Source organism: Amphiura filiformis, chromosome 10 (genome assembly GCF_039555335.1).
Source record: "Amphiura filiformis chromosome 10, Afil_fr2py, whole genome shotgun sequence".
NCBI classification, from domain to species: Eukaryota; Metazoa; Echinodermata; class Ophiuroidea; order Amphilepidida; family Amphiuridae; genus Amphiura; species Amphiura filiformis.
Window position 1 is genome coordinate 5,612,453 of NC_092637.1, and position 26,266 is coordinate 5,638,718.

Consider the following 26,266-nt stretch of genomic DNA (forward strand, 5'->3'; position numbering starts at 1 on the left):
AGAATTGAAAAAAAAGAGTCAAATTTTGATCCCTATTTAGTATTTACCCATAGCAAAGCAAAATTTTCAAATGGGCTACCTGAATGGGTGACTTCAATTGAAATCTACACCCCCTGCATGGGAGATTAAGGGAGTTCCATAGGGAGTGTATGATTTTCAACTGGAATAGCCGAGTCTATCAATAATGTTACATCCAATGATCAAATAGGACATTTTTAGTTAATCTCTTCCTCATGCATTAGGCTGGAGAGATCACACTATACTGAAATGATACTTACTTGGCAGCTAACTTGACAGGTATGACAGAGTCTATCAATGCCACATCCAATGAGCCAATAGCATTCCTAGGGTTAGCCTCCTCATCATGCATTTGTTTCAGTTCATAGTCCTGTGCATTCTTCACTCTTGTTAAAATGCTGTACCATTCACTGAAATGGATAAAATGATAATAATAAATAACACATTGTGCATGGTGGTGCAGTAGTATATGCTTTGGATCATGATCGGAAGGTTGCGGGTTTGTGCCATCATGTTGTGTACTTAGACAAGGCTCTTCATTTCTATTGTCTCTCACCCCACCAATGTGAATAAATGTGCCATGGTATATCAAAAAGAGACACTTTTGGGCAGGTTATCAATTTTAAGTGTTTTACATATCTTAAATATAGAGATAATTTGCTCCACAATGCCGTTTTCCCCCTATGTAATCGGACATTCCTAAGCGAAGATATTGAGTTCGTAAGTTATGGTATTATAAAATTAGAAATTGAGATATCGGCTTTTAAAAATATTATTGACAATTGACATCCTGATTGACATCCTGAAAAATGTCTCAAAAAATACAAGATGGCAGTTATATTCCAGTCTGAAACTATCAGACAATAATTTAAACATTATCAACATCACAAATTTGCAACAAACCCAAATTGTTAAAAAATAGCTCCCGGGCAGATTTTGTGCTATTTCTCTAATTACGATCCTGCCCAAAAGTGTCTCCTTTCGATATACCCCGTCACAAATGGGCACCAACATACATTGTGCAGCAAAGGTAAAACTGGAGAAGTGGCACCGCCACCACACAAGATCTACCTGGAGTCTGGCCATAATTGTTTATTTTTTTCTCTCGCAAGAAATTATAATCAATATGATACTGAATCACTTCATTTATAATTTCAAAAAAAGGAAGAAGCCTTTTTCAATAATTTAGAATACCAAAATTCAAAAATTCAGACAACTATGGTCAGTGTTCTTTTGTGTAACATACAAACATTCCCCATTATTCCAAATATGGGTCAGTCATTTCAGGACAAGCTACAATCTTCGAAAAAAGTACTTCGAATGCTTGGCACACTCTGTCAAAATTCTGTGCAGAATTTCTTATGATCATGGAAATGATGTATACTGTGCTTGGGAACAAACATAATATCTACAACAATGATTTACCCTTCCCCTCTTCCCATCAATCAATGTTGGAACACATTGGGAAACCGCTGAAGACATTGGCATTTCTCAACATTATATTGCACAGGGGGAGAGGGGGTGACAGTTTTCCATTATTTACATGCAAGCGTTCCAAAGACTGATTTCGATGATTGTATTTTGTCAAGTTGACATACCTGATTTCATCATCTGTGTCCGCAACCAGCTGGAACACTCTATCTTCTGTCCTTATGTCTAGGGAACATCCTTCACTGACGCCCTTCAGCTTGTGATGTCCTTCACTGCTATCAGAGATTTCTCTGAAAACAATAACATATTTTACAAATATGAGAGAGATAGAAAAAAGTATCAGCTCCATCGGCTCCAACAGCCACTTGAAATTTATCTTGTGTCTTTATTATCATTCTCTTTCTTGAAATCTTCCAAATACCTCAGTAAATAGCGCCTTTCATCTCTCTTATCCCATGTGCACATATGCCTTTCTCACAGGGCCTCTGATTGGTTGATTACATGATATAATCAACAGAATAACCAATCAAAATAGAGCTTTAATTCCATGTGCACATATGCCTTTCTTACAGAGCCTCTGATTGGTTGATTACATGATATAATCAACTGAATAACCAATCAAAATAGAGCTTTAATTCCATGTGCACATATGCCTGTCTTACATGCCCTGTTTGGTTAATTATATGATATAATCAACTGAATAACCAATCAAAATAGAGCTTTAATTCCATGTGCACATATGCCTTTCTTACAGGGCCCCTGATTGGTTAATTACATGATATACTCAACAGAATAACCAATCAAAATAGAGCTTAAATTCCATGTGCACATATGCCGTTCTTACAGGGCCTCTGATTGGTTAATTACATGATATAACCATCTGAGTAACCAATAAAAATAGAGCTTTAATCAAATGGGATGCATTTCTTACAGTGCCCCTGATTGATTAATTACATGATATAATCAACTGAATAACCTATCAGAATAGTGTCTTGCAGGACCGGTTCATTTTTCTTGAAGGTGGGTGCATTGATAGCATAAATCACAGAAATTCTTTGTCGTGTATGAAATAAGTTAATAAATGCAGATCCCTTGTTGCTCAAGAGACTCAATAATGCACGTGCGCTGAATGTTGATGCATTGAATGCAATCCCCCTGATGCATGCTGGGAATGAAAAGGGCTCCAATTTGCTGTCACGGGTGATGAATTTGACAGCTTTTGAATTGCTATCAGCAATATACCTGATGGACCTTGTGCATTGGACGCATCAGCACCTCAGCGTGCATGCATTATTGAGTTCAATTTCTCTCTCCACAAGTGATACACATTTATTAACCAGTAAATAATAGCTTACTTTGCGGCTCTGATATCAATCTTGCCCAGTAGTTTGGCGTCGTTAGCATCACTACTGTAGTATGACAGAGTTGTGTCTTTAAGAACAAAGAATCTCTTCTTCCAGTTTCTCCTGAAATATAAAAAAAACATGAATCAATCAATCAATCAATCATCAATCAATCAAAAACATTATAAAGTACCAGTTTCATTTCAACAGAACTGTTCAGAGGTGATGTGGTGGATAAAAATACATTATCTTGTCGGGTGTAATCACAGAATTAGAGAAAGAGAAAGAGAACCGAGACCTGACCACCATCTTGATACAGACATGGAGCAAAAATTGGGGGTAGTCAGTTTCCCTCGGAATGCTCTCGAGGCATTCGTTGCCATGCAAGCGCGGCATCGCATACTAAATGTAATTTGACACGCTTCATAGTGAAATGTGTCGATTGCAAGACGCTAAAGATGAGACGCAGAATTGTTTTTGTTTGTGTCTGCGAACCATCGGCAAGGACCCGAATACCCCCAATTTTCTACCCATAGCTGACGGCGTGATTGTATGTGGTGGTATAGGGAGTCCCGGTTCTCCTTTTCTAATTCTGTGGGTGTAATACATACTGATGGATATGAACAATAAGGTAAAATCCATAGTGACGGATGTTGCGATTTCACAAAAAGTGGTTATCACATATAGTAATGGATAACTTTGGCAATCTCTGCGAGATGAACAATTTTACATTTTAACCTTTTGAAAATATAATCTATGCCCAATACAATTCACCTACTCGATGCTTTTCCGATGTCCGTATCTTGACAAATTTGCGATTGACATCTGTCTCTGTGTAAAACATCCCGGTGTTGACATCTGTCACTATGTAACACACCCGACATTTTTACAGAATACCTTACAATGAGTATGAGTACAATAGTCTTATAGTTAAAAGGCAGTTCTACAGAATAGGTGCAGCACTGCTGAAATAAAGCTGACCATGTGATCAATGGAGTTTCCATTTGGGTATAACAATAATATATTGGTCAGATGAGCAGAAGTTCCGAGTACAAGTTGAGGTGTAAGTTCATTAATTGCTTTGTAAGTAAGTTGTGAGTAGAAGTTCGAATTGAATTTGATAGTGACCCCGTAATAGTTTGGTCTATTTTTGATCCTTGTTCATTTTTCTTAAAATAATTTGTGAAACGATCTCTTAAATAAATTATTCCTGATGTTAAATTTATGCAGTCCAGTTAGCTCAATCCATAGATGTTTGCCTGTTAAGCAGTCAATATAGCTCAATCAATAAGGCATTAGACTTGAAGCAAGTTAGGTGATCAAAATCAGTAAGGCATCAGACTGTTAAACAGTCAAGTTAGCTCAATCAGTAAGGTGGTAGACTGAGGTATATCAATCAATAAGGCAACAAAGCAGTCAAGTTAGCTCAATCAGTATTTGATTTGATTTGATGTGATTTGATTTGAGTAAGGCATTAGACTGTTAAGCAGTCATTTTAGCTCAATCAGTAAGGCATTAGACTGTTTAGCAGTTAAGTTAGCTCAATCAGTAAGGTGTTAGACTGTTAAGCAGTCAAGGTATCTCAATCAGTAAGGTGTTAGACTGATAAGCAGTCAAGGTAGAGCAATCAGTAAGGCAGATCAGTAAGCCATTAGGCTGATAAGCAGTCAAGTTTGCTCAATCAGTAAGGCATTAGACTGTTAAGCAGTCAAGTTAACTCAATCAGTAAGGCATTATACTTGAAGCAAGTTAGGTGATCTCAATCAGTAAGGCATTAGACTGATAAGTAGTCAAGGTAGGTCAATCAATAAGGCATTAGGCTATTAAGCAATCAAGGTAGATCAAGCAGTAAGGCATTAGACTGTTAATTAAGGCAATAGACTGTTAAGCAGTCATGTTAGCTCAATCAGTAAAGCATTATATTGATAAACAGTCAAGGCAGCTCAATCAGTAAGGCATTAAGACTGTTAAGCAGTCAAGTTAGCTCAATCAGTAAGGTGTTAGACTGTTACACAGTCAAGTTAGCTCAATCAGTAAGGTGTTAGACCATAACACCTTAAGCAGTTAAGTTAGCAGTCAAGCAGTCAAGTCAGCTCAATCAGTAAGGCATCAGACTGTTAAGCAGTCAAGTTAGCTCAATCAGTAAGGCATTAGACTGATAAACAGTCGAGGCAGCTCAATCAGTACAGTCAGACATTAGACTCTTAAGCAGTCAAGTTAGCTCAATCAATAAAGCATTATACTGATAAACAGTCAATGTAGCTCATTCAATATAAGGCATTAAGACTGATAAACAGTCAAGTCAGCTCAATCAGTAAGGCATTAGACTTATAAGCAGTAGTGGTATCTCAATCGGTAAGATGTTAGACTGTTAAGCAGTCAAGATAACTCAATCAGTAAGGTGCAAATATCAAATGGCCAAAGAGTGCATAAATCATAATAAAAGTTCCTTTAAAAAGGAACAGGGTTAACATAGGAGTAATATTCAAATTTAGGTTAGTATTGAAAAGTATTATTATTATCAGTGTCGGGGTATCACAATACAAGCCTCATACAGCATACAGCCATCAGCATACAGCCATGATACAGTGAAAACTGCGTCATTTATGCATGCCGATCCGAGCCTGACAACTCACCACATTTTGAAATCTCTAAAAGACGTTCCTGCCGCACTGCAAATTAAAACATTTCCAATTTATCAACATTTATACGCCACAGCACTCTAACAAATAAAGTAACTCTGTCAAATACTCTGAAAGTGACAACTCACCGCATTTCAACTCTACAAAAGATTATCCTCCACTAAATATAATAGCACAAATATTGCTAATGCATGAACATAACGCCACACTACTCTGCTTATATCAATACATATTATATTGCGCAAATATCAACCGTGCGGAGCACTCATGGCACCATCAAGTAAACATGACATGAACGAGACTTTTCGCGATCCACAGACCATACCAGGGTTCTCGCACCTTGAAGCCTTTAAAATTTAAGGACTTTTAAAGGACTTTCAAGGTCCAAAAGCATGATTATCAATAACTTACCACAACACAAAAAGCTGCGTATTAATGTAAGTGACAGCTCCTCCCCACTCCCCAAATTTTGGCAAAATTATACTTTAGGTAAAATTCTAATTCCAAGGACTTTTAAAGGACCTTGTGCAAATTTCCAGGCCTTGAAAAGGTGTTTCCAAATTCAAGGACTTTCAAGGACCGTGGGAACCCTGCCATCCTGATTTATGCACAGGAGATTCCTTCTGAGTAAGTTTGCTCCAATAAAATATTTTGTAAAACATTAATATAAGACATCACTTTTCATTCAGATTTCATGAAATTGATTACAAGTAAACCTAAATATTGATGCCGCTGAAAAATCGTGTTTAGCAATATACAGAAACCCAACACATGTCTGGCTTTCTTCAGGTGCAACATCTAAATCCTGAAACATCTTTGTTAGACTAGAGAAGATGAGAATATAGTTTTTTCCTCACACCATATTAAACTTATTTCATAACCTCATTAATAAACGCGATGCATGCGATCCAATCATATTTTATTATTTGTGAAAACGCGAACGCAAATCGAGGTCATTAATATCTCACAATTGACCGCAAAATGCGTTATTGTTCCAATGACGCACACAATTGACTTCTCGTTAGCCGTATTGTGCGTCCAACGAACTGCTTGCTGGCTGGCTGGCTGCCGATTTGGATTGCGCGCTACCATATTTGCACAGATTCTGATACGCACTTTTGTTATTGGTCGCTTTTGTTTTAGCCTGATCGATTTTGGGAAAGGGAAGATGTAAAAATTGTTTATTTTTACAAACTTTTGAGGAAAATTTTGTGTTATTTTTTAAGTTTGTTTAAGTTTTTAATTTTTTAACCGTCAAAGTGATTTTATGAATGAATGAGTTAATAACTTTGCATCGGTTATATGGAGGCATTGTGAAAAATCTAAACATTTTGCTTTGGACCTCGGAATATTCCTCGGTTCCAAAGGCAAAATGTTTAGATTTTTCACAATGCCCTCCAAATAACCGATGCGCAGTTATTAACCTCTAATTAATACATAAAATAACATTTGACTTTTACAGCACCTAATCTTGGTTAATATTCTAGGCCCGACAATGGATGAAAAAGCGCCTACATGTATATACGTACGACAAACTGGCAACTTGCATAAATACAACATTACAAAAATTTATGTCACCAAATCCCGATGCAACTTCCGGTCATGTTGTAAGTGATTCTAATAATAACAATATTAATACTTTTTAGAGGATCATTAATACTACCTACATTAGTATTTAGTGTCATCGCAGTGAATAATAGTAAAATATCGCAGTGTCAAATATCGCCATTTTAGTTTCAGAGAGTATAAAGACAACAAAAATTTCATGCAACAGGATTTCAACTCAACACTAAAATGAATAAGTTGCACAAAAAATGGGCTAATCCAGTTCAAATCCACACACCCCCTATGGAAGACATGACTTTAACCTCCCACACAGGGGGTGTAGATTTCAAATGGAATCACTCATTCAGTGTCGTCTGCTCCAAAATGGGCTATTCCAGTTGAGATCCATACACCCCCTATGGAAGATATGACCTTAATCTCCCACACAGGGAGTGTGAATTTCAAATGGAGCCACCAATTCAGTGTCGTCTGCTCCAAAATGTGCTATTCCAGTTGAAATCCATACACCCCCTATGGAAGATATGACCTTAATCTCCCACACAGGGAGTGTGAATTTCAAATGGAGCCACCAATTCAGTGTCGTCTGCTCCAAAATGGGCTATTCCAGTTGAGATCCATACACCTCCTATGGAAGACATGACCTTAACCTCCCACACCGGGAGTGTAGATTTCAAATGGAATCACCCAATCAGGTATCCCCATTTGAAATTCACACTCCCTGTGAGGACAATTAAAAACATGTCTTCCATAGGGGGTGTATGTATTTCAAATGGGACAGCCATAGTTACCTTCCAACTGTACTAGTGCCACCGCCTTTCTTCATCAACCAGCCAGATTTCAGCGCTTCTTGTTTGTTTCTGAACCACATGAGAGACTCATCTCGCAATACAAACCATCGTTTCTTCCAGCTGTTTCCAAGACCACCTGAACAAGATGTAAATAGAAGAGCAAAATATTAAAGGTGTGTGACTCGATTGACAGTCTCACCCCACCACACCCATTAGCCCTAATAAAAATAAAGCTTATATTCTTCTCATAACACCCCCCTTCCCCATAAAAATGAAAACTTATACAGGGCTATTCCAGTTGAAATCCACACTAACCCTGTGGTAGATTTTGATAATATATATTTTTTCAGATGTAATTGGTCAGGGTTAATCATTGTGAAACTCATACTCCCCCTGTATTAAATTATGGCTTAACCTGGAGTATTTCAAATGGAAGCTACCCAATTGTCTATTCTATTTAAAACTCATACTCCCTCTGTGGAAGACTTTTGCTAAATCTTCCACAGGGGTAGTGTGGGTTTTAAATGGAATAGCCCATTCTTCTCATAACTCATGTGAAATTTTAGGCTTAAAATATGTTAAGTTTAGGCAGTATGAACAAACACAAAATACCACTAAGCCTCGTATCTTCCTACATTTCATGTAAAAGAGAATCCCTCAAAGTGGACTGTGCATCATCTGACCTTTAGTACTGTCTCTCTAAAACAGACACAGAACCTTTTCCTACCTACAATGACCCATCACACCCCACTAGCCTAATTTGCATACTAGAAAGGAATCCCTCAAAGTACTGTGAATCATCTGATTCCTCTATTGCCTCAAAAAAGCAGCTAAAGAACCTTTGCCTACCTAAAATGACCCATTACACCCCACCAAGCCCATTGTTTTGGCCTTCCTACAATGACCCACCACACCCCACTAATTTTGATATCTTACCACATTTCATAGAGAGGAATCCTCAAAGTACTGTGCATCATCTGATTCCTCTGTTGCCTCAATAAAGCAGGCACAAAACCTTTGCCTTTTTACAATGACCCATCACACCCCACCAAACCCATTGTTTTGGCCTACCCACAATGACCCATCACACCCCACTAATCCTTACCACATTTCATAGAGAGGAATCCCTCAAAGTACTGTGCATCATCTGACTTTCTTGATATATTATCATCATCTTCTTCCCCAATTATGGACTCCTCTTCAAACTATGAAAAGAAATTGAATTGCAGCGTTAACAACAGGGATAACACAATCTGCTCCAAGGTGGCAATAGTGAAAATTGAGATACAAGCAAAAAAAAAAAGGATAAAAAAAGACTATAAAATATATCAAAAGAAAATTGGCATTGTACAAACATTAATTTTGCAGCCAAAATTTCTTAGGATATCAAGTATTGGCATGCTATTATGATAAAACAGTATAGGGGCCATGCAGCCAAAAGGGCTTTATTTAACGATTTCGTAGGACAGATGTTTCAAATGGACAAATCATTTATCAAAATGTTCAGAGAGTCTGGAGATTCTTTTCTGCCATGTTGCAAATTTGTAACCCGCGCTTCCTATTCCATTTCCATGGCAATGGTCACGGTATTTAAGGATTTTTTTACCTAAAAATGGCACATTTTAACTACATGTATATGGAGTAGAAACTTCATATTTGCTGTACAGAACACATGTCACAGGGATATTTAAAATATGTAAACAAAATCATCGCTTAATTCAAAACATTTAAATTTTAGGTAAAAATGTCATTTTTTGGTGATTTTGTCCAGCTTTGATCAAAAAATGTCATTTTGATATGGGAATTGTTTTGAAAAATGACTTATGCATCATGGAAAGTGTATCAATTTACTAAGATGGATGTTTGGATCAAAAAATTCAATCACAACATTTTTCTGTGACCTATGGTTTTTGACCTATGACCTCTTAAAATTCATAAGTAGGCCTAAAATGCATGTTTTGTTGTTTTTATAGTGATGTTATTGTTCACCTCCTGACCCCCCGGAACCAAGGGGGCGCCACCACATCTTGCAGTTTGACGTCATCTACATCTGTGACGTCATCGGAGGTATCCCAATAACATCACTACCAACAACAAATCTTCAGAGCAATAACATCCGCTGAACACGCCGGTTGACCCAGTGAAAGCGCTCCTGTGAGTGAAATTTGAGTAGCATAGAAGTTTTACATTGCTTCCTATTTACGTTTACCCCTACGTATGACTATAAATCATTATATGTTTCAAACAGTTTAGAAGTGTGGAGAAACTGTTAAGAAAAACAGTTCAGCTGGATGTGAAAATTCTGGTATTGCCAGTATTCTTTTGCACAAATTCCCGGATTTCAGGATAAGGGTCGGTCGGGAAAGGATAAGCAAGCATTTTTGTTTTGCTTTTATGAAGGAATCACACAGAAAGGTTGGATTTCCACAGAGTTAAGGTTAAGTCACACATGTTAGCATGTTAGTTATTCCAAAATTGCCACCAGATTTTGTGCACACAAACAAATGTTTGTTAGAATGAGTTATTTTGTAACTTACAATGTTATGTTTACATAGTTTGTGACATAGCAATAGCAAAATCTAATATGACCACGAATGTGATGATCACCATTATACTTTTTCTACACACAAATGGGCTAAATGTTGAAAATTCTGATCATTTTTAAAAACAAAAGGTTCTTGTAGATTTGTTCTCTAAGATGTACATTTACTCTTTCCTGCATAATGTCACAAACTATGGAAACATATTTCACAGTGAATGATGATAACAACACCACCATTAGCATTGAAGCTAAGGCTTGTAGCAGAGACATCACAGGGCAGCAACACTGAAAAACAAACTAGAAATACTCCGACCTCACGTGCCTGCATCAGTGAGCTATCTAACTCGTGCAATATTTGCTTCTCTGCTCTCTCTAAAGCCTCTTTCTGGAGTCGGTCCAATTCTTCTTCTCGCTGTTGAATCTCTTCCATCAGCTGCCGTTCCTCATCTTCCTTCCGCAGTCTTTCTTCTTCTATGGCTAGTAGTCTGTATTGGAAAATTACAAAGAGGAAAAAAAAGGATTATACAAAGATCAACACTTACTCCAAATTGGGCTATTCCATTTAAAATCCACACTACCTTTGTAGAAGATTTAGCTAAAGTCTGCTACAGTGGGAGTATCAATTTTGAATAGAATATACAATTGGGTAACTTCTATTTAAAATACTTACTGCATTTGTGGAAGATATAGGTAAAACCATAATACAGGGGGAGTATGGGTTTCAAAATGAATAACTTTATACTTTATAATTACATTTGAATAATATTATATAATAATATTTGAGAAACATACTCCCCCTGTGGAAGATATTTCTAAAATCTTGAACAGGGGGAGTGTGGATTTCAACTGGAATAGCCCAATAAGATTGAGTATTTTAAAGAAACAAGAATATTACTTGTTTGTTTGGAGTTTTTTTGTTGCTTTTTGTTTGTTTTTGTTTTAAGAATGGAAATGTGCAATGAAGAGAGACATGATTTGCATAAATGTGACACAATCTGGTCCATGGAGGCCAAAGGAGGCATTGTTTAACATTGAGTTACTGTAATCATTGCCTTATACAAACATTAGGCTATCATATACTGAAAATGCCAAAGGTCTAGCATATTTGGTTCTTAATTTATGCAGTTTTGTGATTTCTATTTACTTGTGTTTTTTTACTCCATATTTTTGCCTTTATCTCAATTTCAAATTTGTCACCTTTGGCCTCCATAGACCAGATCATGTCACAAATTGAAAATCACCTAAATATAAACAAGAAAAAAACATCACCCAAATATAAACAAGATTCAATCATATTTGTGACCAATCATACAATGAGGGCAGACTTTGTGGATGAAATCATAAAGAACATAAAAAAGAACTCGACTTATTTTACTTATAAAATCTGAATTCCTTCATCAATGTGGATCGCAGCCTTATAATCCACCATTTTGGATGTGACTGGCCACAATTTCCAATGAGGAGAAACTCCAAATTTTGTTGTCATGTGCCCACAAACAGTTGTTGACACCAGAATTTAGTCTTTTACCCAAAGAAAGCCGAGGCAGACTATTTAGGTCCCATGCTTAACAATACAATAATATACACATAAGCATTTATGGAATTTGCTTTTCGTCTGTTTAAATTTCAATTATTTAACATAAAATTAATGCTTTCAAATGCATGTTTTTTGGTTGTTTTTATTATATATTACAGCCCACTGCAATGTGTGAACATATAATTAGCTTGATGAACTTCAATGAAATGATGGCTAGGTTGGCCAATGGGCTATTCCAGTTGAAATCCACACACCCCCTATGGAATACATAATCTTCATCTCCCACACAGGGGTGTGAATTTCAAATGGGTTATCTGAATGGGTGACTCAATTTGAGATCTACACTCCCTGTGTGGAAGATTAAGGTCATGTCTTCCTTAGGGGGTGTATGGATTTCAACTGGAATAGCGCAATAAGCTAGGCATGTCACCCACGAGCTGCGTTTTATGCACTAATCTCAAAATAATCATGTGACTTCTCTCTAGTCTGAAGGTTCTCTAGTCCGAAGGGTCACTAGTTCGAAAACCAAATTAAGTTTGCTAATCCGAAGGTTCTCTAGTCCAAATATAGAATAAGGGTTAGTGTTCGGATTAGGGTTTGGGTTTAGGGTTAGGGTTAGCGAGACTTATTCTATATTCGGACTAGACAATCTTATTTATTATTCAGACTAGAGAACCAGATATTCGGACTAGCAAATTTTTTTCAGAATTCGGACTAGCGAATGGTAAATTACGTGTTCAGACTAGCGAACCTTCGGACTAAGGAGCCTTCGGACTAGGGAACCTTCGGACTAGAGATTTGTCACCAATAAGAGGGTGTAAGACTGGAGTGGAGTACAAAATGTTCTATCATCCCCCAATTTGATTATGATAGCTCTGTATGGTCCAATTTTTCTGTTGATTCTCCAGGTACTCCATAACAATCTGGCAAGAACTATAATTAATTTGCTGATATTAGAACTCATGTAAATGACAAAATGCATTCTCTTTGATGGATTAAGTTAGATAATAAAATGGGAAAACCACTTGTTGCATTAAACTGTAAATTAAACAATGTATTTCAATTGAGAATATTCATTTGGTATATATTCATGAAATTAATGACTTAATGGTCTCATTTCTTATCAAATAAATACCAGTGAAGGATTTTTTAAATTTTTGAATAAGAGTATTTTACCTGGTATAATCCAAGCATTCAGAATAGATACTAAATCCTGCACCACCACATTGACCTTTGACCTCACTATGCTCCATAACCACTGGAGTGGGCTTTTTAGTAGGCATGGCTGTTGCAGTTTCCAATGTATGATCTATTACACCACGTTTTCTGGTTGGTTTCGATACAATTGATTGAGATGCATCTGATGATTGTTGTTCATTCATGATACGCTTTTCTTTTTGTTTTACTGAACAGATTTCTATCAAGTTTGCATTTATATCCTGAACTTCACCACCTGACAAGCATCCATGTTCAACTTGAGCGCAATTATTGCTATTCCTCGATATCATCATTTTTGACGTTTCAGGTAGATCATGTTTCATTTGATCCTCCTCTAGACAATCCAGGTCTTGTCCACACTGACCTGAAGAATCGTGATTTCCCATATATCGTTCAGTATTATATCGTGCAGGTTCTGGCATTTGAGACACTGACAGTTTGTCATTCTTCACAGACTTTTTACGACAACTGTTTTTTCCTATAATCTTGCCTCTTTTATATTCATATAAGTGCGATGACACATCATTATCCAAAAGGTTACGTCCTTTTGTATGGTTAGCACCATGAGATCTGCAGCCCTTAAATTCTATATCATTACATTGTCCTACATAATGTTCCAACAAATCATGCAGTTTTGCTTGATAAATTATCTCATCAAAATCCTCACATTTTCGTGACCTATGACCTTTTGAGCTTAACTCCTCATTTGGTTTATTATGCATCAAATTTATGTCGGCAGAACAGTTAGATCCATCGCTTGGTAATATTTCTCGAACATTTGTCGATCTCTTATTTGTTGAGATTGTTGACCTTTGACCTCTCTTGCATATGTCCTTAGATCTAGTTGACCTTTTACCTTTGTACAGGTCCTCAGATGTTGACTTGTGATGACCCTCCACATGTTCAACTAATCTAGAGAGCTTAATAGCATATAGAATATCATCCATTGGTGCATGTCCATTCAATACGGCTTGGATTCCAGTCTGCCGTCTGTTAAGTTGATTTGTATGATGAGCAAACAGTATATCAGCAGATGCCATTTTTACAATAAAGTACACCACCCCACAACCTGTTCTTTAGTCTGTGAGTATGCACCGCTCCAAAAAAATCAGACGATGTATGACAGGGGTGGTTAGCATATAATTTTTCCGCTTGGTTTTACAATAAAGTATGTCATCCACAAGCTGCGCTTTATTCCATAAGTATGCACCGTTCTTAATAACCAACAGGTGCATGACAGTAGAGATGTAAAAGATCTAAAGTCACACCAATTTTTCAATCCAACTGGAAGGGCTGTTCCTCACAATTCACTTTCAAATTACTGATGACTTGGCTTCCTATGAGACCAATATAACACCACTGCTGGTGGCATCCAAGCGTAATGAGATCTGGATGTGTGTCCTTGACAACATGCAAAAAGGTTCTGCACTTTTTCAACATTTCTGTTCAGAAATCAATTCAAATGGCATCCCATTTGTAATGAGATCTGGATGTATTTCCTTGGCAACACACAAAAAGCTTCTGCACTTTTTCAAAATTTCTGTTCAGAAATCAATTCCCATGGCATTGATCCTCTCTGTATTGTTCCACCACCAATGATAACAATGATGAGGGAGGTAAAACTGCATCATACAGGAACTGAGAGCAAGTCTAGCCTTAGTCATAATGAATCTGGAAGTGGGTGCAGGAAATGGCCTTGATCCAAGACTGATGAGCATGATAGCATGAATGTAATAGTGAAAATTGGAATAGCTGCTGTTTCAGTCATCAAAGGTTATATCTTTGGTCATTGGGTTATTGTGAGGTCACAACAACCCACTTCCAGTTTAGCTCAACGAGCTGCTATAGGAAGCTACCCACTGAAGACTGAAGTCTGAAGATACTGAATATCACATCCCTATTAGGCATCACCTTTCACTGAAGATAGGGAATAGGAATATGTGGTCATGTTGGGAAATTGAAAATTTGAAATCCACACTCCCCCTACGCAAGACTTAGCTGAAGTCTTCCACAGAGGGAGTATGGATTTCAAATTGAATAGACAATAGGGTATAAAACTTCCATTTGAAATACTCACTCCCATTGTAGAAGATATACCATATTTACTCTATTTGTTGCCTCCTTCTATTAAACGCCCTCCATTAACAATGACGACCTCTTTCGTTTGTGGGGGAGGGGTAGTGTGGGGGTGGAGGAGTGTATCAAATGCCTCACCTAAAGATGTAGGTTTCAAAATACTTGCTGCATATTCATGACACTTCAATTGGGGTTTTTTTGTCTGCCCCCAACCTTCAAGTATTTTATAGACTAGCTTAGAATCACCTACAACCAACTTTTCAGCCAGATGTAAAAAGGCAGCTATCTGTGTCATTTCCCTGTGTCCAAATACATGCCATGGACATTGCCATTGACCTGAGTAAGTTTTAGGATTGGTGGGTTTTTGTTGTCATAACAGCATGGCGTGAATATTCCCAGTAAAGCATTATCAATGATATTCATTTGCCCTGCGCTACCAACACTGATCATAACCAAACCATAAAATTTAGCCTCCAACACTTACTCTAGCCCCTCTAATCTTAACTCATCCAGGATTGGGCCTGGTTACAGTTGGTATCATGAGTATAACAATGTACTAATTAAGGCCGGTGTCGACAGGTCCTCTGTCGGAATCCTGTCGACAAAGTGAATTATGTCAACATATCGACAGAACTTCGTCCATGGCAACATAGTGCTAAGGCAATGGCCCAGTAAAACTTCGTCAGGCAAGCTCATTTTCACTCAAAATATTGGCCATTTCCAATGTACACTAAGCCAAAAAAGAAACTTATAATTTTTCACAAGGTCATATCTTAAAATCCTGTCTATCAAAATTAACCAAAATTACACACAGGATTGCCTCAATACTCTACTCTAAACACATGTCACTAACTATGCAGTTGTCCAACTGACACAACAGCAAAATGCACTGACATGCAACACCTTCCTGGACCACATTCACAGCGCAACAGATTTCTTTGGCTGGGTTCCAATTATTCGCCTGTGAATGTGATCCCGGAAGCTGTTCCGTGTCAGTGTATTTTACTGTTGTGACAGTTGGACAACTGCTTGGTTACTGACATGTGTTTAGAATACAGTATTGAAGAAATCCTGTGTGTAATTTTTGTTCATGTACAGGCGAAAAATTGGAACCCAGCCAAAGAAATCTGTTGCGCTGTGAATGTGGTCCAGGAAGGTGTTGCATATGTCAGTGTATTTTGCTGTTGTGTCAGTTGGACAACTGTTTGGTTACTGACCAGTGTTTAGAGTAGAGTATTGAAGTAATCCTGTGTGCAATTTTTGTTCATTTTTATGGAGAGGATTTTAAGATATGACCTTGTGAAAAATTATAAGTTTCTTTTTTGGCTTAGTGTATTTTCCACAAAATGCAATGCCAAATCTTATCTTTTACCTACTATTTCGCCAATTTTTCATGTTATTTGCCTTCAGGGGCATGATTTTGGCAGTTTTCCGGTGTAAATTGTACACTTCATCGCTACATGCTCGCTATGAAGACGGCCATCTTGGAAATTTGCTGAAATTGCCGATGGTGTTTCTAGATATTTTTAGGTTAAAATTTTTTTAATATTCCTAAAATCATGAAAAAAAAAAGTCCTGGTATTTTTTCGGAACCTAAATGTATGTCGACACTCTGTCGATGTCAAGATACGAAATATGTCGACATGTCAACATCAAAAAACGGTGCCGACACCGGCCCTAGTACTAATACAATACAATGCATAACATATCTGGATCAATTTGAATGGTGTGAAAGAGATTCAGTGATATAAGGTGTGATTGAGAAACCCATTCCGAAGTAGTGCTACTTGAGAACATGCAATATCTATCATTTAAAGGGAGATGACCCGATTTAATTATATGATTTCATCTTGATTGAATGTCCTTGACACCCAATCCCCATCTGTGTAGTTCCACGTTGGTATTCCAATCCTTTTGGATATGTGACACGGTCTGCTCCATGGGGGCCAAAGGAGGCATGTTTGAAAATCCAAGGTACTATAATTATCACCTTGTAGCAACATTAGGCTATCATATACTGAAAACACCAAAGGTCTAGCATACTTGGTTTTAAAGTTCTGAAGTTTTGTGATGTGTATTTTCTTATGTATTTTATTGTTTTTTACTCCATATTTTTGCCTTTATCTCAATTTCAAATTTGCCGCCTTTGGCCCCCATGGACCAGATCATGTCACATATGAGCTTAAACATTATTTTATTTCTAAGCTCCATAGAATACTGTGCAAAATTAATATTGGTCACCTAATTAGGGCTCTTATGTACTCCTTTCAGCTAAGATTTCACCTGATAAATGACAAAAATAGTAGCTTTCTTCCGATGTCAACAATTTGACCACTCCAAGTAAATTCTGGGGTCCTCGGAATGAGGATATTAGCGATCGGGCCATGAATTTGTGGGAAAAAAATATGGTGAAATAACATTTTACACATCTCAAGTTCAGTTGTCAAGTTTTGCCTGTGAATTAGACGATACTGATCAGATGACAAATAAGTCGACATAAGTTCATTTCCTTTTTAAAATAACAATGGCCTCAATTTGAACTTCAGGACTACCTAAACATCACCATCAGTGAATTACATCCTATAGAAAAATATCAATTGAAATCCATACTCCCCATGTGGAAGTATTCTACAGAGGGAGTATGGATTTCAAATGTAATAGGCAACGGGGTAACTTCCATTTGAAATACTTACTCCAGTGCTTCTATACAAATACTATAAATTCTTGTATAAATAATAGAACATAATTAAAGGCCCTTTCAGTGATTCCAGCGAAAGTGCAAAAAAAAAATTAAAATTGTTTATAAATTGACTAAAAGTGAAGGATAAGTCATCAAAATTGTAATTAAGTATTTTTGAAATGAAAAAAAAAAATGGGCAAAAAATGAGGTAAACAGCAGTATTGTTAAAGTTGAGGCCCATTCAAATACATGTTGCTAATTTATATACTGTCAGTATAGATGAGGTGACCTCAATGTTTATCAACAAAGGCAAGGGACTGGTATATTGATATGCTTGAGTGAGCCCCGTGCAACCACTATAATGTTCAATAACCTTATTGTGATGTGGCGGAAGTTATAAAAACACGAGCCCTGAACAAAAAATGATTCGCGCGCATACTGCCTGGCAAAAAACAATGGTAATTGTGATGATGCGTGCACATACTGCCAGGCATTGATGTCAGAAGTCACCTCATCTATATAAATTACAGATTGCATGTAAATGCCTTATTTTGTCTTTAAAACATAGCTTCCGGCTGAACCACTAGCAGGCTATGTTAGCACATCTATATAACAATAACAAAGGTACAAAAATCTGAATTTTGATGATTTTTTACAATTGTCCGAATGAGCAAATCACTGAATGGGCCTGTAACTCCACAGACCATCTTGTGAATAAAACCCTATCAATCTTGCATAAACGATATAATATAATATTATGTAACATATCGTAAATAAAATGTGATGATATATTGGGCTATTCCAGTTGAAATCCATACACCCCATGTGGAAGACATGATCTTAATCTCCCACACAGGTGGTGTAGATTTCAAATGGAATCACCCATTCAGGTAACCCCATTTGAAATTCCCACCCCCTGTGTGCAACATGAAGTATGTATGGATTTCAACTGAAATAGTTCAATGAATGATCAGCCCCTTTCCTTTTTTATGAATGCCTTAGGGGTAAAAACCTTTTAACTTGCACTATAGGCTAATCAATGATTTGATTTGATTTGATTTTTGATCATTTTTATCATCCCATTTTTCAACAGCCTTCATTATGGACCAATAAAGTCATGCGTCTCACTAACTCTCAATTGTCAGAAGTAAAAGTATTTCTCAAAGTAAAAGTACAGCAGTAATCACCAATGACCCAGTGTTTAAAGTGATTGCACTTGCAAAGTATAGAGAAATGAAATCCCTTTATAACTGTGAATGATTGCAAATATATATGGTACCCAGATTTTAGGAAATAGATACAGCATTCAATCTGGTAACATTGTGAAAGTAAGCATAGGTTGCCATGTTATGATGCAGCAAAGCTTACCTATGAGTTTCTCTCTTACTCCTACATACAAAAAGAAGAGAAGTATTGAAATATATCAACAAAATCTAAAATGTACAGTGACACCAAGGTGATTGGAAGGGTCACATCCCCCCCAAAAAAAAAACCAATTAGGGGTCAAAAATGCCGGATATTACGTACATTTTAAGCTAACTCTCCTCCAAAAACAAAAATTCACTAGTTGTTCATTACAATCTGGGCTCACTCAATATATTATAAACCAAATAAGTGTGTTCTTGCCTCATCATATCAGAAAAGGGATAAAGTCTAGCCCCAGTCATTTGGATCCAATATGGGTTCATGGAATAGACTTAATCAAAGACTTGAAACATTACCTTCTTTCTTCTTCTAGCCTCAGTTCTTCCTCATGAGCCTGTAAAGATTAATAAGGAAAATGCAAAATACTTACTTCAAGGAGAATTATAGATTTTTTCCCTCACTTTGCTCTCGTTTTTTTTTCTACTTTTTGCTCCCAAACAGGTGGTTTACATGCATACAGGAAACAAAGACCTAATTTGACATTTTTATTAATCAATTCACATTTTACATAGAATTGGTTTCTAGTTGGAATCTTTGTGAGTCCACGCCGCACCAAGACTTTTTGCGTCCAAGTCCAAGCCATAGTCGTACAAAAGTAGACTTGAGTTTGGACTTGAATGATACATTACTGGCAGAAAATAAAATACAATGACATGAACATTTGTATGTTTAAAAGGCGAGTCCTAATTGCAGCCAGGGTTTTCTTTAAGCAGTTTGTTGATAGGGTATTTTCAAATTTTTTGGACCCTTTCAATTGGGAATTTTTCCTCTAAAGGGGTCCAAAACATTGCCCCAAGGGATATTTTTTATTTTATTTTGGAAGACATTTTTAACAATATTGAGTGTTCAAATCTTGTAATATTTGAATGCGTACGTTTTCAAGATTTTGTACGCGTTGGAATTTGAACTTTGGATTTGAAGAGGTCCGCAAAGTGCGTGAACGTGTAAATACGCGTGTTTTGTGCTTTAAAGTAAACCCTGATTGCAGCATATCAATATTTACACATGGCACACAGCCTTACCTTCTTTCTAGCTTCTTCTTCCTTTTCCTTCTGTAGTTGACTGAGTTCCAAGGCTCTCTCAAAGTCAGCTTTCTTCTGTTCCTCCTGTTGTCTCTTGGCTTCATCTTCTTCTGCTTGTCTTTGTCTCGCTTCTTCTTCAAGCTACAATCAAAGGGAAAGAACAGGGATGTATCAGACAAGTGCATGGTGCCATATTCCTTACTTTTTGGACTAATTTGATTTTTTTTTTCATTTCTTGCCTAAAATTATAAAATATTATTAGTAACAACTGTCAGGAGGGTTTTCTGGTCATTTGAAGCTAAAATAATGAGGTAAAATGAAAGAAAACGCACTTACTATCTATCTATTTATTTATTTATTTCTGTAGAAAGTAATAAGCTATGACCTTTTGTACCATTGTAGTTTTTTCAAAGGCAAATACTAGATTTCTACAAACTGTATTGCTCCAAACATTGAAGGCAATGTTGTCACATTTCTAGCAGTACCAAACTGTTTTTGTCATTATAGCTCAGTGCTGTCAGCAAGACACTATGCATAGTTACAGTACTTCAGTATGAAGTGGAAATCTGATTTTGCAATTACTGCTCCCCATACCTTGTGACTCACACAAGCCACTATACAGGTTACCAATTTTACACTAGAATTACGCGTTTCGTAATTAAGGTGGCCCCCACACATAGGTGTGTAAACAAGGTTTGTAATAACAAATAAAATATGCAATATGCAAATTAGCTCACTAATTTTCTTACATATGCAAATAATATGACATAAAACTATACAGCACATCAGGCCACCATATCCTATCACCATACCAAGTTTGAAGTTGATCGGTTTTTGCATTGGAGCAGCGCAGTGGATTAATGAATTTGCTTCTGCCTGGACAGCCAGCCAGCCAGCCAGCCAGGCAGCCAGCCAACAAAGAAACAACCAGACAACCATCTGGATGATAACATAAGCCCCACATATGTGTGGGGGGCCAAAAATCCAGTATTCACAAGAAAAACTTTCATCTGATATGCTTATTTTGTAATAAGTTTGTGTTTCTCCTCTTATTTTGGTATATGTAAATTTCATCATAACTTCTATCAGTTCAAATGCATCAGATCAATAAAGGGGGTGACGCGATAAACAGCTTCATCCCATTTTTCCGTTTATCAAAACTGAGATTTATGTGAAAACTCTTTTTCATTACCTCAATAAAATTTTACGCCCGGGATCGTTCATTTAGATGTTGTGAACAAAAACTTGGTGAACTGGAAGTATGTACTCTCTGATGGAGCACTGCTATACACCTTTTTGCTTCTATAAATCAAAACTGCTGGAACAATACAACTCAAAATTTGGAAACATATTGTTTAATACAAGCAAACCATAATTTCTCATTATTTTCACCCACCTTTCTTTCTAGTTCAGCCAATTCTCTTATCTTTTCTTCTGCTTTTAACCTCTCTAGTTCCCTGTCAAGAAAAAAACAACACTTCATTAAACATCAACAGCAATAAGTTCTCTGTATTCAAAACCAAAATTATGTATGACCAGATCTTTAGCACCAAAGTTGGTAAGGTTTTAAGAAGCAACATAAGCAAAACTTCATTTCATGAAAAAAATTATCTTAATTAATCATAAGCATGCTGATTGGGGGCATGATAACTTGATCTCATGAGTTCAAGTCTCTGCAGTGTCAGCGTGTTGTGCATTTAGGCAAGACCTTTCACCCTTTTTGCCTTTCCCACCTAGGTGTCCAAATGGGTAATGGCTTTTTTCAATGCCTGGAAGTTGTCCAAATGGGTAATGGCTTTTTTCAATGCCTGGAAGTTAACAAACTTGCTGTGGAGGAGGTGTAGTGATCAACCCACAGAAACATTATTATACAGAGGAGTCTGGCAAAATCACTTCAAAAGAGAGTGGGGCATTCCAGTATGTGTACATCAGGTTTATCCCCTTTACCATTTTAACCTCTTTGATATAAATTGCAACATAATAAAAAAGGATGCAAACTTTACCTTTTTTCTTCTTCCTCCCTTCTCCTTTGTTCTTCAGCCAGTCTTTCTTCTTCTTTCCTCTTCTCCTCCTTCAAGTGTGCCAGTAATCTCCTCGCTACTCGCCCTCTTTCAAACTTCTGAAATGTGATGATCGCCGCCCTCATGCGGAGATACGATATCTCGCAAAGGAATGACTGTAGAACAAACAAAATACTGGCCAACATAAAACAAAGCTGAAGATTTGTAACTTTTATTTAAGCCCACTTCTTTCTTAAGGTGGTATATGAGGATATTTCTGGAAATCAGGATATGCTCTGAGCATGTTTTCAATACATTAATTTAGTAGGGCAAAGTACGCAGATCAATATGCCTTTTGTTTGAAGCAAAACAGACATACAGTTTTGATAATACCGTACTGACGCGAGTATAGTCCCACCTTCGAGTAAAGTCCCAAATCGAAATTTTCGAAACATTTCAGAAATTAAAAAAAAAAAAGTTATTTATTTTTTCGGCTTTGGAGTGTCCCAGGACCTAGACCTAAATTTTAGGATCATTCATGGTTGACTTAAAAAAAAAAAAAAAATTCAAGATGTTTTGTATTTTTAATATGAAAATTGATACTTGGTATTCATGTCATAATCTATTAATGATATCAAAATGCATTCAAATTCAATGCATTTTGAAATCATTAATAGACTATGACATGAATACAAATTATCAATTTTCATATTAAAAATACAAAATATCTTGAATTTTTTTGAATTTTTTTTTTTTTTTAGGTCAACCATGAATGATCCTAACATTTAGGTCTCAGGTCTAGGGACACTACAAAACCGAAAAAATAAAAAAATTAAAAATTTTTTTTTTTTTAAATTGAAATTCGAGTATAGTCCCACCCCCCTCAATTTTGAAAAATGTTCACCCAAAAACGGGGTGGGACTATACTCGCGTCAGTACGGTACATCAATTTATATTTTCTTTGTATCTTTCTTATTTTTATCACAATAATCAATGTAGTTAATGAGCTAAAATGACTGTAAACGGTCTTTAATATGTAATTGTTAACAATATTTTGCTAAAAATTCATGCATAGATGTTCAGAGTACTTTTATTTTACATATTTTTGCCTTGAAACTTGGTCGAAGTGTTTCTAATATGTTGCATATTTGCATAATTAATTAGCTAATTTGCATAAATGCTTAGCTTTGCCCTCCCTTAGCTACGCCACTACTTGGAATCTATAAGAATAACACAGTACTTACCCTGACCAAACTCTGTACTATGACAACTCTTCTGATTTCCCTCTTGTAGACTTGTCTGTGGATTAAAAGTATCAATAATGGTAGACCTCAGTTAACGATGGGCTATTCCAGTTATAAAGAACATAGTAAGAAAATATGTGCTGTTTTGATCATAATTTCAAACATATACATTGAATTTTTTAAACTAGGGTGTCAATTTAAAGCTAGCATTATAGAGCAGATGTTGGCATTCCTTCAATGCATTAAGTCTGAAAATGGCATATATCCCATTCGGCATCTGAACTCTTTATATCTCCTTTTATCTCTCTTGACCCCATGGTCACTACTGCCTTTCTTACAGTGCTGGTGATTGGATAATCACATGACATAATCATCTGAGTAACCAATCAAAATATAGCTTTTAGATCTCTTAGCAATTTCATGATTAATCCCATGCAGACTATTCATCTCTGATTTGCTCAATATATTGACTGCTATGAGGGGCATGGTTAAAATTACAGGCCCAAGGTGATATCGAAACCAAGCTATGACCCGAGGTGCAGCCGAGGGTCATAGCATGATTTTGACAACACAGCAGGCTTATAATTTTAACCATGTCCCGAATATAAAGCAGTCAATATTTGTTTTATATACCGAATGGATGTACATGGATGTTGCGACTGCGCAGTTTGATCGGGATGCACGTGACCGGTCAATAGTTCCTTTCCATGACCAGGTACAGTTCATTTTGAGGGCATAGCTAATTCAATGACCGCACTTTCAACCAATCAGATGACAGGAATCTATTATATGAGGTATAATCCTCTTTGTAACCATAACCAATCAAAATAGTTCTTAGAAAGCATCAATTCAGTCAGTATTACCCATAGAGTTAATGTCAAGCATACCTTGCAATGAATCCTCGTGCAAAAGCCTGAATCTTAGTAGCCAACACCGACAACTGAATTCCTCTTTCAATTTCCAGTGCATTCTCTAGGATTTCCTTCATGAACACCTTGGAGTGACCCATCTGCCATTGTGCTTTACTGGAGTCATATTTGATCAGTAGCGTAGAACACTGGTCTTGTGCGCTGAGTTGATGTTCCTGGCCTTGAATGAGAGCTTGGTACCTATGGAAACAAGATTAGAGAAAGTTGATAAATACTTTGGCAGCATATGCATAAAGCAAAATAATTAAGTTACTAGCTATTTTCACCCCTGTAGATCCTTAAAAAGACAGATATGTCATAATTAGAACCACCAGTCAATATTAGCTGCATCTTTCAGCTCGGATTTCAGACCTCATTTATTGAAATTGGTAAAAATAAATAAAGACACAGCGATCCAAAATCCCAAGGACATTGCAAATTCAAAATTTGCAGATTACTCCATTGGATCCCTATTGATTTGTACACCAAACATTCTCAGAAAATTAAAGCGCAACTCCTCTGGAAAATCGAACTGAAATAGTATAACGATGCCAGTGGCGATGCCAGGGGGATCTTCCCCCAAGCTTTTTTTCTTCCTCTTCTAAGTTTTCTCCTCAATCAGGACAAAAACCACCAAAAATCCACTATTTAAGGCCATAAATTGTCCAATTTCGGGAAAGCGTCGGTCACAACACATACATGTAGTGACAAGAAAACGATACTCCTCCACTGTAATCTCTCAGTGGCCCGATTCCATTTGAAATTGAAGTTTAAGGTTTAAACTATTAAACTGTATCTTTAATAGTTAAAAAGGAATAACTATTATATGATACAGCTAGTTTTAAACCGTTATGTCACTATGTGAAACGAAAAATTTGGAGAAATCACTGTGACACTTATGTGCCACAACCGACGAAATGTTGTGATCCCCCACCCATTTCTCTTTGCCCTCCCTCACTCCCTCCCCCCCCAAATACCACTGCCACTCTCACCTGCACATAGTGTGCAGCTGCTACCTTACCTTTTAGCAAACTCAGCAAACAGCCTTCTGACAGGGAAACCTGCCCTGCGTATCTTCACTGTCTCCAGCATACCAGAATATCTCAGCTGATTTAGCACAAGTTGAGTATCAAAGTTGTTGGGGATCTTAAGCGGATTGGGTTTCACACACCGCACAAAGTATGGATTGCACATGTTCAATGTTGCCATCAGGGCATGAAGAGATTCCTAAAATATAAAATAGACAAGAAAAAATATCAATATTAGCATAATGCTTTTCAGTGAGCTGCATCCTTTTCAGGGGTATTTTGAAATTCCTTCAAGATAAGCATTTGTTTTCTCTATTGAATCCCTTTTACACTTCTGTTTCTGTCTTAATATATGTTCATACACTCTTAAAACTACATAGTCAATCAGAATTGCTGTTACAAAGATATGCAGAGTGCATAAATATATATTGCATAATTGGAGGATTGATTCATTTTTCTTGCAGATTATTAGTATTTTGAAGCAGAAATTGCAGAAGTTCTTTGTCGTAAATGAAAACGGGTTAATAAATGCAGATCCCTTGTTGTTTAATAGATTGGACATAATAATGCACTTACGCTGGATGTGAATGTGTCCCATGCACTCCCCCTGTGGGGCTTGTGCATTGAACATCTCAGCACGCATGCATTATTGTGTCCAATTTCTCTCAATAAGTGATACACATTTATTAACCTATACATAAGGCAAAAAAAAAATTGTTGTGTTGCCCTCCCAAGCCTAAAATCTGGTAGTACAGCCGGCGGATTTTTTTTTTTTTTTTACCAACTCAACCATTTGAT

General features: G+C 36.8%; 1 protein-coding gene across 1 annotated transcript in view; it reads right to left on the bottom strand.

The window, feature by feature from the left end:
• The window catches only part of LOC140162437 (unconventional myosin-X-like), a 152,124-nt gene that overhangs the window by 44,794 nt on the left and 81,064 nt on the right, over window positions 1-26,266 (bottom strand). Inside the window, exons 16-28 of the mRNA XM_072185673.1 lie at window positions 25,462-25,667; window positions 24,420-24,641; window positions 23,533-23,587; window positions 22,292-22,464; window positions 21,685-21,745; window positions 20,289-20,429; window positions 19,563-19,600; window positions 10,644-10,815; window positions 8,894-8,993; window positions 7,789-7,924; window positions 2,805-2,915; window positions 1,617-1,739; window positions 279-428 (exon numbers count right to left, since the gene is read on the bottom strand). Coding sequence (XP_072041774.1) covers window positions 279-428; window positions 1,617-1,739; window positions 2,805-2,915; window positions 7,789-7,924; window positions 8,894-8,993; window positions 10,644-10,815; window positions 19,563-19,600; window positions 20,289-20,429; window positions 21,685-21,745; window positions 22,292-22,464; window positions 23,533-23,587; window positions 24,420-24,641; window positions 25,462-25,667 — 1,688 coding nt within the window. The remainder of the gene's footprint in view (window positions 1-278; window positions 429-1,616; window positions 1,740-2,804; window positions 2,916-7,788; window positions 7,925-8,893; window positions 8,994-10,643; window positions 10,816-19,562; window positions 19,601-20,288; window positions 20,430-21,684; window positions 21,746-22,291; window positions 22,465-23,532; window positions 23,588-24,419; window positions 24,642-25,461; window positions 25,668-26,266) is intronic.